Source organism: Dufourea novaeangliae, unplaced genomic scaffold (genome assembly GCF_001272555.1).
Source record: "Dufourea novaeangliae isolate 0120121106 unplaced genomic scaffold, ASM127255v1 scaffold56, whole genome shotgun sequence".
Taxonomy (NCBI): domain Eukaryota; kingdom Metazoa; phylum Arthropoda; class Insecta; order Hymenoptera; family Halictidae; genus Dufourea; species Dufourea novaeangliae.
Window position 1 is genome coordinate 4,330,322 of NW_015373942.1, and position 16,811 is coordinate 4,347,132.

Here is a 16,811-nt window from a genome sequence, read left to right on the forward strand (position 1 = left end):
CGTATGCGGTAACGCCTTTCGAATTTGCCACCAGAGGTCTGCGAACAATAACAGCTTTTTACGATTGGCAAAAATATCAATAATAGAATATCCTCAATTGAGTATCATTGAAATAAAAATTTCTTTAAATAAAGTTTCGAATAAATTTTTATTTGAAAATTATTTAAATAAAGTCTGTATAAATCATATAAACCGAAATTATTAAGTTAAAATTTAGTACAATATTTAACAAGATACATGGCCAGATAATACGAGTCTCACAGAAGCTAAACTGATCAAATATTTATCTTTAAATATTGTTTTCCAAACATAAATCTTTCAGCCGGCGGACCGAGCTGTCCTTCTATGATGTTATTTAAATCTAACGATCAAAGCGCTCCCTATAGATCCATTATCGAAACAATTCGTTTTAACCGTTTATTTGAAATCGAAAAATGAGTGTAACGACTTTTGCAAGGATGTGTTTACGTCTATTCTTGATATGCATTACTTGTTATTCTTTGATTTATTGATGTTTGGTATTTAGCTCATCGGTCTTATAACGTAAAATCGGCAGTATATATTAAACATATATTTATTTTTCTTAAATGTACTGTGTATTTTATACTGTTATACTTTTTAGTTCCTTAAAATAAATGTAACAAACGTGTTAAGTAATGTTTAAATTAGTCATCTTTTGAATATCAAAAGTTTATTGACACAAGTGTATCAGTTTTCTTTTCTGTATAATATTATAATTCCTCATGTTCCACATCTGTGCCTTGCTCAATATCTTCATCATCTTCATCAGCAAAGTCTGTGTGGTTACAGAGCTTTGCAATATTTGTGCACATCTGGTGTTCGATATTATCTTCTTTACGAGTAAATAATGAAATTATAGCATCTTCATGTTCTCCCACTACACTTTCACACTGAAAAATGAAAAAACAAATAAGCTTCTCATTACATTTATCAATACAATGAACTCTGATTGGATAGAGGTACTCACATAAAATTTTAGACTTCTATTTAAATCACCATCTTGAATAATATCAACTTCAGCCATTTCACGATTCATAGTACCAGAGGGACCCATTAGATTTATGATTGTCAGTCGACCATTTGATTTATTGGTTGCTCTTACATAGTCTGACATTTTCTCACAAATAATGTCCAACACATCGGATATGTATACTTCAGATTGAACAAGGGGTATCTTCAATCAAAATATTATATCAACATATTAAAAGTCTTGTTTAGAGAAATATCTAAAATTAATCACTACCTTCTTCTGAATAGAATTTCCCTGTGCGTCTACTATGTAACTACCTATTTCAATTTCTCTTGAAGGATCAACTTTTGCTAATTCACCTTTAATTTCTTTTATGGTGGATCTGCAAACTATACATTATTCATATTAAGTTGTATTTGAATTAAAAGCAGTTAAAACCTTTCATTTATGTGAAGTTTCCTTACTCACCCAAGCATTTTAAATATTCATTACTCGCAACAGTGTATACATATAGAATAAAATATAGCACTATTAAACTCTTCATCTGTAAGAAAAATATATGTTAATGAACTATCACTAAAAAATGAAAAGTAAATACATTAAAAATATTAGATTTTAATGTATACTTACATTGTATTAAGTAAAAAAATAGCAACTATTCACTTGACTCACAAATCAACGGTATTGTAATCAAACGTCTACCTGCTAAACTCCTCTGAAAACGGGCACGTGTATGCATGCCTGATGAGCATATGTGTGTATGACATGTATGATCAGCAGTATGTATATGTATATTCTACAAACGTCACAATTGGAAACAATGTGCGGAACACGAATAAAAACTCAGCACGTGTGTCGAGGAAAGTACCAACATAAGACAGGAATATGTTCGGCGAAAAAAAAAAAATTTTCGGCTAACTTCACGGTCAAAGTTTGATCACTTAATTACAAAAGAACGCGTGACCACCAAATGTTCTAATTAGGCCATCAATGACCACCAAACGACCACCAATCGATTGGGTATAATGAAACGTTAAAAAGTTAAAGTTGTCCGATTAACTTCACAGAGGTCAACCAATAGGGTGTAGTATCACCGACGAGGTATAGGATAGACCTATCATCTTATGGGACTTCGTGTCTCATGTTCTGAAATACCGATAGTGTAAAAAGTCAGGGATTTTCTGCTGCCCTCTACGTTATGAGAACGGTGAATTTGTGAACTACGTTAAATCCATTCGAGCTCAACTAGTTTAACTTCTACAGTGTTGTCAAGTCTAAAATACAATGTTGTCAGATCATGAGTGTTCGGTACGTCGGAAAATCATCGAAGGGACCATGGTCGTGAACGGATTCTCTTCCGTCCGTTCACTGTAAAGTAGACGTATTAGAAAGGAGTCTTCGGTTCCAATCCCGACGGACCTATATTAGTTTTTCTTCGCGTACAAAAAAGTTATTGCGTTTAATATTGTTTTTATGTATATGTATATGTATTATTATGTACATTGGAGTAAATTATTTTATTATTCCATTGTTATTACAACAGTTTAACAGTGACAACGAACGCATGCATATTTTCAAATATCGGACTAATAGTATATTTTTATTCTATATTATTACATATAAGTGTAGTACACCACAAACATCGCATAAAAGATATTTCGTTATATTGACTTTTGTAATAATTGTGGATGTTGCAAGGAAATCAATATTATTGACATTATGGAACATATAACGAAATATCACTGTAACACTTTAAAAAGTTTTAAAGTTCCATTTATATCATTGTCCTGTGAAAATGTTCATACTTCCAGCAATATTCATATTCCAATTAAAGAATTTACAGAATAAGGAAAAGGAATCTAAAGTAATTTTCAGTAGTTCCATACATCTTTATCTCGAATACTTTTCTAAAACATTCAAAGTACTAGACATTTTTACACTTTGAATCTCATATCGATTTCTAAAATAATCCTAGTTCGACAGCCATTAGCTCGATATTGTCATCAGTTTAAAGTACTTTACCGATGATAATACCGATTGCCCAGGCCTCACCACGAGGAGGTTGCTGCGAGTGGAGGCCCAAGGCAGGTAGATGGAATCACAAGTTCTACATCTTCCCACCTTTCACAATAAACCTTATAAATAACTTAAATCTTAACTATGTAATACTATCGGTACTAAAATCCCTCGGTGGATGACTTCTTTCATGAGCCTAAACCTATAAAAAACTAAGTTCCCTCGTCGGTTGTCTTCGTTCTTCAGCTTAGAACTAATATTATCTTAATATTCTAATTAATACGAATTAATGCTATTATTGCTCCCACCAAATCATATTGTATTGAATTCATGCTTTATCGGTAACGTCGGGTATTGACACTAAAATGGTAACAGGGCTACGTAGCCCTATGAACGTGGGACAGAAAAAAGCATTGGATGATAGGTTCCTTCGGTGATTTTAGCCTGAATTAAACGAGGGCCTATGTATGACGTTATACCTAACCTGTATGCAACAACATTGTTTCAATTGCTCCTTGTTAATAGGTTGTTATTAAGATATGTGACCATTAAATATTATAAAACAACAAAGTTTTGCATTTTCATTTGCGAATATCTTATTAAATATAATAGTTGCGATGGGAGCAATTTTAAATTCCGAGGGAGCAAATTGGGAGCAATTTTTAAGATGAAAATTGTTAAGAAATACTAATATTCCGCGCCAACTATTTTTCTGTGTTGCCGCTCCATAAGAGAGGCATAAATAATTTTACTAATACTGGGGTTCTGCAGTATTGGGTCTATAGATTGAGCCCGTGAGCCGTCAGGAACAATTTAAGACTAATGATGTTCATTTTGAACGCCTAGATCCTAGATAATTACATACTGAGATATTGTAGGTTCCTACTATTATACCGAAATTGGCCACTTGATGCATACACACATTCGGGACAACGAATTCCCGAGCGTGAGCACTCTCATTTCCCCTCTGCATGTATGTATGTGTAAATAGAAATCTAGTAATAACAAGTGTTTTCTAGGGGAAAGAGACAATTTTAATCGCTATATTTTTAATATATTTAAACATTCATACTTTCTATTGTCTTGTATTCATTTTTTAAAAAACCAAAATATATAAATAATAAATAGTTTATCAAAAATATATGTTGTACAATCATATTTAATATTTATGAATGTTTAACACGCATTGCAATAATAATATTAGTCCAGAGGGAGTCACTTGACTAGTGAATACTTTAAAACTTTTAAGGTTATAGCGATTTTCTGCAAGGACAACATTCGTAGTTTTATCGTGATATAACAATATTTAAATAAGAAATCGTCCTTTCCTTCGGACGAGAGGTAGAGCCCTTAAATTAATTGTGTGAGCAGTGATAGCTCGCGGGTTAATTCTATGTCGATGATATGTCGGCTCCAAATAACGTTAAAACAATGCGGGCGCACAGATTGGCCTATCTGGCCGTCTGACAAATATGAATTTGTGGCATAATTTCGTAACTTTCATAATCGAACATGGTCAAAGAGAAACCAAATTCAATTCGTATTTACGATTCGGAAGGCTACAGGCGTAGGGCTGCATGTATATGCGTGAAAAACGATCTTGAGGATGAGGTAAGCCAGCAGATGGCAGCTGATATTTTTTCCTTTAAAATAACAGTATTTTTTACTTTGTTATTAATCGCTATTTTTCATTTTAATGTGCAAACCAAATATGAATAAACATTTTATGTGGCTTATAATGTATTAAAGGTACTTTTGGTTACATCAAGTAGAAGACCAGATAGTTGGATAGTGCCTGGTGGTGGCGTTGAACCAGAAGAGGAACCTGCAGTAACTGCATTAAGAGAAGTTAGGGAAGAGGCCGGTGTTTTAGGACAATTGGGCCGATGTCTTGGCATATTTGAGGTAATAAAATATATTGTACTTTGATCAGCATTACAATACTTTCTCCATAAGTGCTTGGTTAAGTTTATTCTACAAAAATTTCTATTTCATCCCCACTAATGGGAGGTATCCCACGGAATCAGTCAAATGAATAATGTGAGTAATATCAAGGGAGTTGAAAGCTGAAACTTTGGGAGTAAAAAAAAAATTAAAAGTCCTTGTTTTGCTAATACAACTAATGCAATGATAAAACTGTTTTATTCTTGATTCCTTGTTGTTAATGAAAATTTTATTAACTTATTGATGAGATTGTTTTGGTTAAAATGAGACTAAACATGATATAATTTGGATCATTTCTAATTTATCAGAAACAACAATGAAAGAATATATGTTATTAATTCTGTTAAATTAGAAATGATTTAAATTATATCGTGTTTGATCACAGTTTAATCAGAAAAATGTCACCAATATGATAATAAAAGTTTCATTAACAAAGAACCAAGAATGAAGAAATTTCATCGTTGCATTAGTGTTGTTTCACTGGAATCGTATGCATTGGAATCTATATTGGCAACCTTGACCCTTGATCCCTCTTTCTTTTTTCACTTAATGCCCTTTTCTGCGACCGTCACTGCTGCCACAAACAAAAACAGACTGCCAAGGATCAGTCCAAAATTTATGATGTGCGAAAATTATTAACTGGTTCCAGACCTGATGTTGGAATAGTAATGGAGAAAATATTGTAAAATGATAAAAATACAGTTAGTAACAGCGAGTAATGATAAACAATATAAATGGTAAGGATAATCTTCCTTTATAGAACGTGGAACATAAACATAGAACACAAGTGTGGGTTATGCGGGTAACAGAGGAACTACCAGAATGGGAAGATTCACGTGCTATTGGTCGAAAGCGAAAGTGGTTCACTATACCAGAGGCCTTACTTCAGCTTGCTCAGCACAAACCCGTCCAGCGTTCTTATATACACAGCCTCCACAACACTAATCCACGACATAATCCCAGTATCTCACCACCTCACCATTCACATACTACTGTAACATCCATTCAGTTAATGAATAATTCTAGTAACAATCCCCATCTTAATAAACACAGCTAATATTAAATACCATCCATTTGCGTGAACGATTGCCATCAAATGTTAAATATTTGTTGCTGCTCCTTTCCCTTTATGTGGCTATAGTAACCACAGCAGTTGTATTTTATATGTAAAAGAACACAGCTTGTATCTTGTCCCCTTTTTTTTCTTTTTTTTTCTGTTGTTAGTAGTACAATTGCTATGAATCTTGTTATTATAACTATTAGTACTAGTACTACTATTATACAATTACTACTACTATTACTATTCTCATTAATATTGCTACTATACTATTAATGCTATAATTATTACTACCAACATTGTTACTACTATTATCACAATTGCTATCATTGTCATTACTATTACCCCCATTCGATTCGTTTATATACATTAATTGATAAACTGATCCACAAAAGGAGCAGTTTTTCCAGCTCGAGTTTCATTTTTCTCATGATTTTACAAGGGAAGCAAATGCTTATACTAAATAAGTAAATAAGTACATAATTTTCATACGTTAAGTGGATGGTATTTCATGCAAAAAAAAAGATTCCAGAATTAGATTACCTCTCTCATGTTGTTTCCATATACTCAAAGAATGTTACAAATGTCATAATGAAACATATCTATACCTCATGAGTTTTTTTTCTTTTAAACACAGTTTTTGATGGTATGTGATACAGCTTTGTATTGGTTTCTGTAATCATTACAACTTTTTGCATACTACGAGTCGGTATGTAGTTTACAGACTGAATTGTTTAAAGAATCGCAATAGGGATTGTTTAGAATATACATTTGAAAAAAAAGCAAGAGTTTTCTCTTTATAAACCATGAAAATAATTAGTACGAAAATTATTTAATTGTAAAACGAAATATAGATACATGGTAGCACCATGGATTTTCTACGTTTTATTTCTTTTTTTGTAATTATGTATTTAAATTTTCTATGACTTCTCGAATGTTATCAGTCAAATATTATTGTAATTTCATTCTTATCATTGTTATTAACTTGTATTCTTTCAAATTGAAATGATTTGATTTCGCACAAAAGGTTGCCAATAAAGTACAATGAGAAAAATACTATCAGCACAAAACATTTTCGTATATAGAATTATTGAATAGAAATGCATACTTATGCAACTGTTTACTTTTGAGTGTGTACGTGCGTGCGTTGATCAGACATTGTGTGTCCACGTGCATCAGCTTCGTTTATTTAGAAGGTAACTTTCAAAACATTTTCTGCGATAACAATAAGACGTTCAATTTTATAGAGGTAATGTTTCTCATTTATACATCGTTGACAATGTATTTACACTTATACATCTTATAAAAAGATATTTTTATCAATATTAAACACTTGCGCAGTATAGAAAGTTAGGTTATGTATTGGAAAACTTTAATCATTTATATCTTTTGCTATTGAAACGTCACTTATGCTTCCATTATAGATGTACCTTTATTAAGATGACTATCTTTTATAAAGAAATTCCTGAGAACATGGAGCACGAACCAATGGATGGTATCACTATTGAGGATATGGATGAAAGTAGCAATGATAGCGATGAAGAAGATTCCATAGACAATGGAGATATCGAAGAAGAAGAAGAAGAAGAGGGTCAGGACAATAAACCCTCAGTGTATCTTCCTGGACAACCTTTAGAAAGTGGAGAGGAATTAGTTGTTGATAAAACAGCATACCAAATGTTACATCATGCACAATCTGGTGCACCTTGTCTTAGTTTTGATGTAATTTTGGATAATCTAGGTAGTAACAGAGAAGATTATCCTTTAACTATGTACCTTGTTGCTGGAACACAAGCTGCCAGGGCACATGTAAATAATCTTCTTGTTATGAAAATGAAAAATCTTCATGCTGCTAATGAAGATTCTGAAGACGAATCTGATGATAATGAATCAGACAGTGAAGATAACAAATCTCCAGTAATGTCTATTGCACCAATAAGACATCAGGGTTGTGTTAATAGAGTAAGGTAAATATATAAACTTCTCAGTTTAAAAAGGAAAAATTTATCCAAGTTACACTATATGTAATACGTGTAAAAAGTATATCACACAAATGGTGAAATATGGTCGTTTTTTTTTTGTAAACTCAAGTATAATTAGTAATTAATAAGCATGAAGTTAATAAATATTGTATTTCATAAATGAAACAATATTGATAATAGCAACCTAGCTTCTCAACTTGGAACGAAATAACTTCTACATGAGATCTCACATGTTACAAATGTTATCCTGTTATAAGTAAAAAATGGAAATTAAAAAGCAAACTGTTCATACACACTGTAAAAGGAATGTATAAATGTTACCATACTGGTTGGCCAATAGTAAATAATACTACCATTTGATTTATTGTCGGTTATTAAGTAAAATATGTTTATGGATTTCAATAGGTATACAAAAATTGATCAAACACCTTTAGCAGCAAGCTGGAGCGAATTAGGTCGTGTACACATTTGGAGTTTAAAGGAACAATTAGAAGTACTTGAAAACGAGGAGCAGCTTCATGCATATCGTAAAAAGAGTGAAAAGAATGATAGTGGCATTAAGCCATTATTTACTTTTAAAGGGCATCTTGCCGAGGGATATGGCCTCGATTGGTGTTCAACGGATACAGGTACCATAGCGTCCGGTGATTGTAAAGGAAATATTCATATATGGCGCATTGGTGACAATAATGGTTGTGCAACATGGCACGTGGATCAGAGACCCTATAGTTCGCATGCGCCATCCAGTGTTGAAGATCTTCAGTGGTCTCCTAATGAAAAACATGTATTGGCTTCGTGTTCTGTTGATAAGAGGTAATCCATGTGTTTATATCCAAGGAAAATACAATACTTCTACATGTTTTATGTAATAGTATAATATTGATATAACTTCAACAGCATTAAAATCTGGGACACAAGAGTAAGTCCACAATCTGCCTGTATGTTAACAGCAAGTGGCACTCATACTGCAGACATTAATGTTATCTCATGGAATCATAAAGAAAGTCAATTTCTTGTATCTGGCGGTGACGATGGTTTGATTTGTGTATGGGACTTGCGCCAATTTGGTCCTAATGCGAGGCCATTGGCTATGTTTAAGCAACATACTGCACCTGTCACGACAGTAGAGTGGCATCCTCAGGAAGCCACAGTTTTTGCTTCCGGCGGGGCTGACGACCAAATCGCGGAGTGGGATTTATCAGTAGAAGCTGATCAGTCGGAAGAAGTGGAAAGTAGTGAGCTGAAAGATTTACCTCCACAGTTGTTGTTTATACATCAAGGTCAAACAGACATTAAAGAACTACATTGGCATCCTCAATGTCCCGGTGTTATAATATCAACAGCTCATTCGGGATTTAACATATTCCGTACAATTAGTGTATGAAAAAGTTTACCTCTTTCGTAATATACTATTTATAGAATACTTCATCGGTCTAATATTATTTTACTGTATAAAAAAGTAATTTCGATTTTATTTACATTGGCTTTCTATATCGTTCATAAAGAATATTCATTAAGTTAAATATGATTAAAACCGTCTTTGTTATTACATATAACTTGTAAACTTTCTTTTCATACTGAGACTCAATGTTAAATGTTGCTTATATTTAAAATAAAATATTTTGTTTACTATATTAAAAAAATTGTATTCAGAGTATAATTCATTTGTGTGTAAGATGTAAAGATAACAGGTGCCTTATGGTTGGTCTACCGTGAGGACAACTCCAAGGATTCTCCATTTGTGCCATTTGCAATACTAACTTTTGCATTTCATTGTTGTTAAGAGCTGTGCCTATCATAACTGCACTGCGACAGGCTCTGGAGGCTAACATTTGTCTTACTCGAGATGGACGATATATGTGGTTTTCTTTATTTTCTATACCTCCTTCTCTAATTAGAAAAATTAATTCTTCTATATCGTCTTGTCCGAATTGCCAATAACCACTGACCGGTATACCTGTTAGATTTACACGATGCCCACATTCGGCTGAAATATAAAGTATTTGTTGTTACACTTGATATAATTGTATTACACCTTCTTAAGCATAACATTTTCTTAGTGAAAATTCCACAAGAAACACCTGCAGTTCAGTTATTACAGTTTAACAACATTTTAAACTTATATTTACCCAGAGAATCAATATTGAATGAAAAACCGTTGTCTTCAAATGTTTTCTGATGTTCGATTAATATTGTTTCATTTAATGATGAAAGATTTAAAGGTTTGGGAACAATTAATTTCTGCGTTTTCAACTGAGTTTCGTTATTTAATTTTTCAAAACGATATTTTTCATCTGTAGCATGCTGATCAATGATAAACAGATCCTCGTTTAAGCAAGCTATGATGAAACCAAGATTAAATTGACCTATAATCTCCATCTGTAATTAATTAATTTTCTTTTTTTAAGTTGTTCTTCAAAAATAGGTAGACAAATACAAAATATCATAAATATTACAACCTTATGAAAACATTCCTTTGTCAGTTCTCGTTTCAATTCGTTTTCAGCATGAGAATTTTGATTAGATTCCATTTTCGCTTTATATTTAATTCTTGTACTTGTGCTCGCATATTTCGGTGATACATTCTTACTTTCTTGAAGTTTTTGTTTTACTGTTAAAATATTGATTGTCATATCTACATCGTCTAATCTTCTTAGCAGACTTGTATCATTTTGTGTATCATTACTTTCATTGCCATAATTATCATCATATTGTACAGTCTTCTTTTCTTTACATTTTTCCTCATCTTTTGTTTCACTGTATGATTCAGAGTGTAAAGTTTGTAATCTTTTTGCTAGTGGAGCTGTATTCGTGGGTGAAATTGCTCTTTTTATTCGTAATTGTAATTCAGGTACTGTTTTTACAGTTAAATTTCCTTGTAGTTTATCCCATTTTGTTGTTAAACTATATTTTAACGTTGCTAATATTAGACTTTCTTGTATACAGAAAATAGTTCTTTTATCTGGAGTCACATTGATATCGGTCGACTGTTTGTTTAATTTTAAATTTAGAAAAACAAATGGATATTGTTTGTTATTGTATTTATGATAAATATGATTGATTAGTTTATTGATTTTTATGAGATCACACGGTCGTCCATTTACATAGAAAAATTGCCTATCAGGAGTAGAGCGTCCAACACCGTGTTCGCAACTACTAACATAGCAGTCCCATTCAAAGTCCACAACTACATTACTCGGTAAACTGTATTCTTGCGCTGTGTCTTCATCAGGAGGTAGCAATTCAAGTTTTACAAGTCCATTAGAAGACTTTTTACCGAATACTACATTAATATTATTCAAAATGTCATTAGAAGATACAGTGCTGACTACAAGATTAGAACATTTACCCGACACAGAATTGGAACATGTTATCTTTGTTTCAGTAGAAACCAAACAATAACTGTACAACACCTGAATAGCTCGAGCATATTCCCTTTTCAGATTTTTCTGAAATTCTTTTGCTCTTACTGGAAGACACTTAAAAATGTTTTGAACATGTATAGTAGTTCCAACTTCTCTTGCACATGCTTCTTTCTTTTCTAATATACCATCATGATCAAATTGTAATTTGAAACCATGTTCACTAGTCGCATGTCTCGTAATAATAGTTAACTCGGACAAAGAACACAGGGAACTGAGAGCTTCTCCACGAAAACCAAATGTGATTACTTCTGTTAAATCCGAAAATTCTCTAAGTTTAGATGTGTGATGTTTCAATCCTGGTTAATAGAAAAAGAATGTACTTTATACAAAAAACATATTTTCTTTCTTCTTAAAAAGTAATAAAGTCATTTTATCAAATAAACGTTATAGTCATACAATATACCTAATCCTTCAAAGTCCTTTTCTAAAACACCACTACCATTATCACTAACACTAATGCAGGTTTTGCCATGATCCTTTAATTTAATATCAATTAATGTCGCTCCACTATCTAAGCTATTTTCTACGAGTTCTTTTACAGCAGTTGCAAGATCTAGAACCACCTAAAAACAAGTAATGTTCATAATAAATTTATCTTGTACTATAGGTAGTATTAACAATGGATCTTAAATCTTACAATGTATATAAATATATTTCATTATGCTAGAATATGCTATTATCTATATATGCAGTATTTAATTCTAAAAAGTTAAAGGATCTTTAATGTTTTATATATACCAAACTTTATAAAAATGAAAGAAAACACTTTTTATTTATCTTTATACAGAAATATCTGAATTCACATAAAGCAAGTGAGGTTTTGTATTCATTACTAGTCTTTTAAAAATAGTAGTGATAAATAAAAGGTATGAGCACATAGTAAAATAAATAAATTTTTAATTTATTAAAATTTTAAAAACACAATATAGATATCAGTTCTATAAGTTAAAGCTCATGGAGTAAATAAAAAATAACAATATCATTTGTATGCTAATTTTTATCCAAGACATGAAGAGATATGTCAATGCAATGTGTTAAATGCATTAATATGTTTCAAAATCTACTTAACTTCGTTTATTAAATTTATAATATTGACTGTTAATGAACAAATCAGAATATTAATAGGTTAATCTTACCTGTCCAGAACAAATTTGATGAACTGTTTGTTTGTTTATAGCATTAATTTTCTTCGATTCTTCTGTTGTTGGAATTGGTTCTGTCATCGTTAATATTTCACTGTAAGTATGACAATACGTGAAAACAGAAATATTCGTTTTTTACGTTGTAAGTATAATCATTTCATATCATGCATACGTTTTTATTACAATAGACGACTATCTGTCATGCTAGACATCTTTTTAAAAAATCTGATTTTGCTTCAGTGTTTAGAATTAAATATTTTGAATTCACATTGTAGTCGAAAGTACTTTCCTTTAAGAGCGCTTCATTGTTTACAAAATTTTTAAATCTGATGGGTTGACATTTTAAGGGTGGCACACCCCATTTCTGTTATGGCGCGAAAATTCAGTGTAAACGATTCTGCCTCTCTGGAATCTGGAAAACACGTGAGTGCTGGAATTATTATTACTGATTGTTAAGTTTTTAGTACCAAGAATAAGAATAATTCCGTATTGTCGTGCATACTTATTAATTTAGTATATTCTTACGCGATTTTAATATTATTTTGCGACGACTACTATGGTAGTGAGCTGTCTGAACTTTCAATAAAATATATGCGTTCACAAATTATAATTATGAAAGTTGTTTTATCTATGGCACGAATTCAATGTTAATAAATACTTTTTTATTGTTTAAGTATCTATGTGCATTAAATAGGACATCTGAATGTATCCTATGGAAAAGTAAAAAATAAGGCTGTAAAATAATGGTTAGTGTCAAATATTTTCACTGTTCTATATTAATTTTTTTTTCTACTACTATCCACTTAAAATGTCACAGTGATTTTTAACGGAATAAGGGAACGTAGGATACGATTATGTTTTTCACTAGAATGTAATCAAATTTAATTTATAGTGTTTACAATGTTTTCTGCAGTCAGTTTCCACAAAGAATAAATGCCATTCACGAATGTATAACATATATCAAAATGCTATATAACATTATTACAGTTCCCTTCGTATATGCAACCGAGCACTTGTAGCATTTCAAGTGTTCGATCGAAGTACAAGGACTTCAGGAGGCTAACAGAAATTTAACGACAAAAATGAAGATGCGTTTGTTTATTATTAACCTTATGTAATATCGTTTCAAATTTTCAATTACATTATTATATATAAGAAAAATAAAAATAAAAATAATAATAATCGCAATAATCGTAATAACCGTAATAATTATAATTGTAGTAATAATAATAGTAGTAGTAGTAGTAGTGGTAGTAGTAGTAGTAGTAGTAGTAGTAGTAGTAGTAGTAGTAGTAGTAGTAGTAGTAGTAGTAGTAGTAGGAGTAGTAGTAGTAGTAATAGTAGTAGTAGTAGTGGTAGTAGGAGGAGCAGGAGTAGCAGTGGTAATACCAATAAAAGTAAATGGTAATAATTATAATAAAAATAATCATAAAAATATTAATAATAGTAATAGTAAAATAATAGTAGACATAGCAGCAGGAGGAATAATAATAAAAATAATAATGCTAATAGTTAACAATAATAATAATTATAGTAGTAGTAGCAATAATAATATAATATAATGAAAATGTTTACAGGGTACATACAACGTTTTTTTTTTTCATCTTGTATGGAGGTTTGTTAAGTATTTTTCATCTTAATAAATCGGTTTCTTTTAGTTCAGTTTGTTTCTCTGTATTCATTCCTTATATTTTTCATGTCGGTCAGCGTATGCGATCATCAAACGAGACCCTCGGACGACGACGACAACAACGACGACTCTCTCCATCTCACACACATCCCGAAAGACGCTCGCATCCCGCGTAACAGACATTATTATCAGTCGTATTATAGTATATTTTCTGAACACAATGTTTTTACACATGACGTTAGGAAACTTATGTTATTTTAATCCGGCTATGATGTGTTCCAAAGAATTCGAATCGAAAATTGTGTGCATATCCTCATGTCTTTATTGGCAGATTCGAATACTTTATCTCTATTCTCTGTATAAAAGAACAAACAAGTATTACACATTTACGTTGAGTCTTTAAAAAAAAAAAGAAAATAAAAAAAACGAATCCTCTACCGATCTCTCGAAAGGCGGTAAACACGCCGTGGATTATTCTTGTCGCAAACACACCGCAAAAGGGGATTTTTTTGTTCACGTTACTCCTGAAATGACAAATAATACACACATAAATTTGTTCGATGACGTGTCAACCGTCAACAGAAATTTCCATACTTTATTCAATCTTAAAGAATGTTGTTTCACATTGGAAAGGAAATTATTTGGAACACAAGCCGGCTCCTTATGCTATTTTAAATGTATACATCTCTGTTGTCTGCTAATTGGCATAAATACTCTGCATTTTGCGACAATTGTTAAGTGGACAAATTTTTTTCCCCGGGGGTACAAAAGCTATAAGAGAACGCGTATATATGTATGTATATATACGTTTTATATATGAATTGGGGAGAAATACGAAAATATCTCATGAACGTAGCAGCCTCTGTAAAAAGTTTCCGTATGAAAAATAAAAAAAAAAGTCTATCGGCGCGTTTTGAAAACAATCCAATCGCTTGTATAATTACGAATCTCCGTATATCCCGACCGAATATTTTCAACGTTTTTCGTCAACTCGACGCGTTCCTTAATCATGTTTCCTTTGTTTCTCGTGTTTTTTCCTCCAATTTTTCTTTTCACTTTTCTACGATTAATCAACCCCCGCGCCATTTCCATTCGAGTATTCGTCGAGAATTTTTTATCTGCAAAATCTGATCCAGTTTCGTGAACTACTATGTGTATAAACGTTTTCCCCTTGTTTCCTGCTGCCAGTATATCTCGAAAAAATGGAATATATTCGAATTCAAGTCTCGCGTGACGATCGTCGTTTTCCCCCCCTTTTCAAGGGGAGGTGGGCGCGATTTTTGTGTTACACACGTCGGAAACAGTACGATACAAATCCAATCTCGTCTCGCTGCGCGTAAACAACGTACGCATAATCATCGTTATCGAAAAAAGAAAGAAAAATCAACAATCGTCAGATGAGAAAATGCTTCGATAATGCGTTCGAAAGAAAAAAATGGCCGCGATGCGCCCATAGGTCGATCTTCTGAATCTTCTCTCTTGTTCCCTCTCATCGAAAGAAAGTTTTAAAAAAACAATGCTTGCCAACCCCTTACGCTGCGCAACTTTTTTTTCTTTTAATTTCGTTATCAAAAAGCGAAGTTTCTCGTACCAAAATACACAAGTGGAAAAAAGAAAGATACATATATATACACATAGGGAGGGAAAGAGAGAGCAAAGAAAAAAATCTGACCTCACGAAACGGGACCGATGAGCGCAACGCGGACGCGAATATGTGAATTTCGGAAGAGGGCACACGTGTGAGTTATCACACACTTTTTCGTCTACGTTTATCGAGCGTACTGATTTTTGCCGTTCAACAAGATCAATCGAAATTCGTCGGAATTCCCCCACACGGGGATGGCCTTCCGACCGGTGATACCTTCAAATAATCTTACGGTTTTTCATCGTGCATTTTTGTATTCTTTGCTATGAAAAATCATATACGTGTCTCTAAAGTTATACTCTCTCTTTCTCTCTCTCTCTCTCTCCCTCTCTTATAGCGACCTGAGAGAGAGAGAGAGATGTCGAGATAAAACGTTAGACGTTATAAACTCATGGAATTTTTGAACAGCTTTCCTCCTGATCATCTATGACTGTGACACTTCAGTTTACACACACCCCATTTTTGCGACTGTCTCATTTCTCATTTATTTTCAGCTTGAACAAAAAAAAAGAAAAGAAATCGTTGTACCTCTTAAGATTTAAAGTATTTATACGTTAACGTACGCGTTCGTACATTCGGGACGAAGAGAAATTACTCTAATAACGCAAGTGTTTGTTTTTTTTTCTCCTTTTCGTTACTCGAGAGCGTCCAATAAGAATCCGAACGAATATATGTCGTTTCGCGAGTTGTTAATTCTATCGGTGAATACTTAAAAAAAAAACCAAAGAAAAAATACAATATTCTAAGAAGTCCATCCCGAACAAAAAACAATTCGCTGTTAATTCGCAGAAATAAGATTACACGTTGTGAGACTGACTCCTTGAGATGCTCGAGAAATAAAATAGTTTCTTAATGGTTTTCGTACATCGAGTGAACCTAGTTTTGGTATAATAAATTGTAACAATACGAATGAACGAATCCATCACTGATACCATTAAAAAGTAGTGTATTAAAAATTTAATCGATGTTAAAAAAACAC

General features: G+C 32.4%; 4 protein-coding genes across 5 annotated transcripts; 2 read left to right on the forward strand and 2 right to left on the reverse strand.

Moving 5' to 3' along the window:
* Window positions 1–690: 690 nt before the first annotated feature.
* LOC107185814 (protein canopy homolog 2) lies at window positions 691–1,664 on the reverse strand. Its single transcript, XM_015573576.1, has 5 exons — window positions 1,622–1,664; window positions 1,460–1,535; window positions 1,265–1,380; window positions 989–1,195; window positions 691–911 (listed from the first exon to the last, which is right to left on the reverse strand). The coding sequence occupies exons 2-5, from the start codon at window positions 1,533–1,535 to the stop codon at window positions 732–734; spliced, it is 579 nt and encodes a 192-aa protein (XP_015429062.1). The 5' UTR covers window positions 1,622–1,664; the 3' UTR covers window positions 691–731.
* A 2,582-nt stretch (window positions 1,665–4,246) lies between these two features.
* LOC107185815 (diphosphoinositol polyphosphate phosphohydrolase 1) lies at window positions 4,247–6,121 on the forward strand. Its single transcript, XM_015573577.1, has 3 exons — window positions 4,247–4,618; window positions 4,757–4,912; window positions 5,712–6,121. The coding sequence occupies exons 1-3, from the start codon at window positions 4,520–4,522 to the stop codon at window positions 6,006–6,008; spliced, it is 552 nt and encodes a 183-aa protein (XP_015429063.1). The 5' UTR covers window positions 4,247–4,519; the 3' UTR covers window positions 6,009–6,121.
* Window positions 6,122–7,173: 1,052 nt separating this feature from the next.
* Window positions 7,174–9,395, forward strand: LOC107185812 (glutamate-rich WD repeat-containing protein 1). 2 transcript variants are annotated; one of them, XM_015573575.1, is made up of 4 exons: window positions 7,174–7,204; window positions 7,468–7,975; window positions 8,396–8,803; window positions 8,888–9,395. In XM_015573575.1, the coding sequence occupies exons 2-4, from the start codon at window positions 7,482–7,484 to the stop codon at window positions 9,372–9,374; spliced, it is 1,389 nt and encodes a 462-aa protein (XP_015429061.1). In that variant the 5' UTR covers window positions 7,174–7,204; window positions 7,468–7,481; the 3' UTR covers window positions 9,375–9,395. The 2 variants fall into 2 exon arrangements, with proteins under 2 accessions (XP_015429061.1, XP_015429060.1); XM_015573574.1 differs by having other exon boundaries at window positions 7,190–7,204; window positions 7,433–7,975.
* Window positions 9,396–9,651: 256 nt separating this feature from the next.
* Window positions 9,652–12,786, reverse strand: LOC107185811 (mismatch repair endonuclease PMS2). Its single transcript, XM_015573573.1, has 6 exons — window positions 12,730–12,786; window positions 12,552–12,651; window positions 11,819–11,978; window positions 10,450–11,711; window positions 10,120–10,369; window positions 9,652–9,977 (listed from the first exon to the last, which is right to left on the reverse strand). Exons 2-6 carry the CDS (start codon window positions 12,636–12,638, stop codon window positions 9,652–9,654), a joined length of 2,085 nt encoding a protein of 694 aa, XP_015429059.1. The 5' UTR covers window positions 12,639–12,651; window positions 12,730–12,786.
* Between the last annotated feature and the right edge of the window lie 4,025 nt (window positions 12,787–16,811).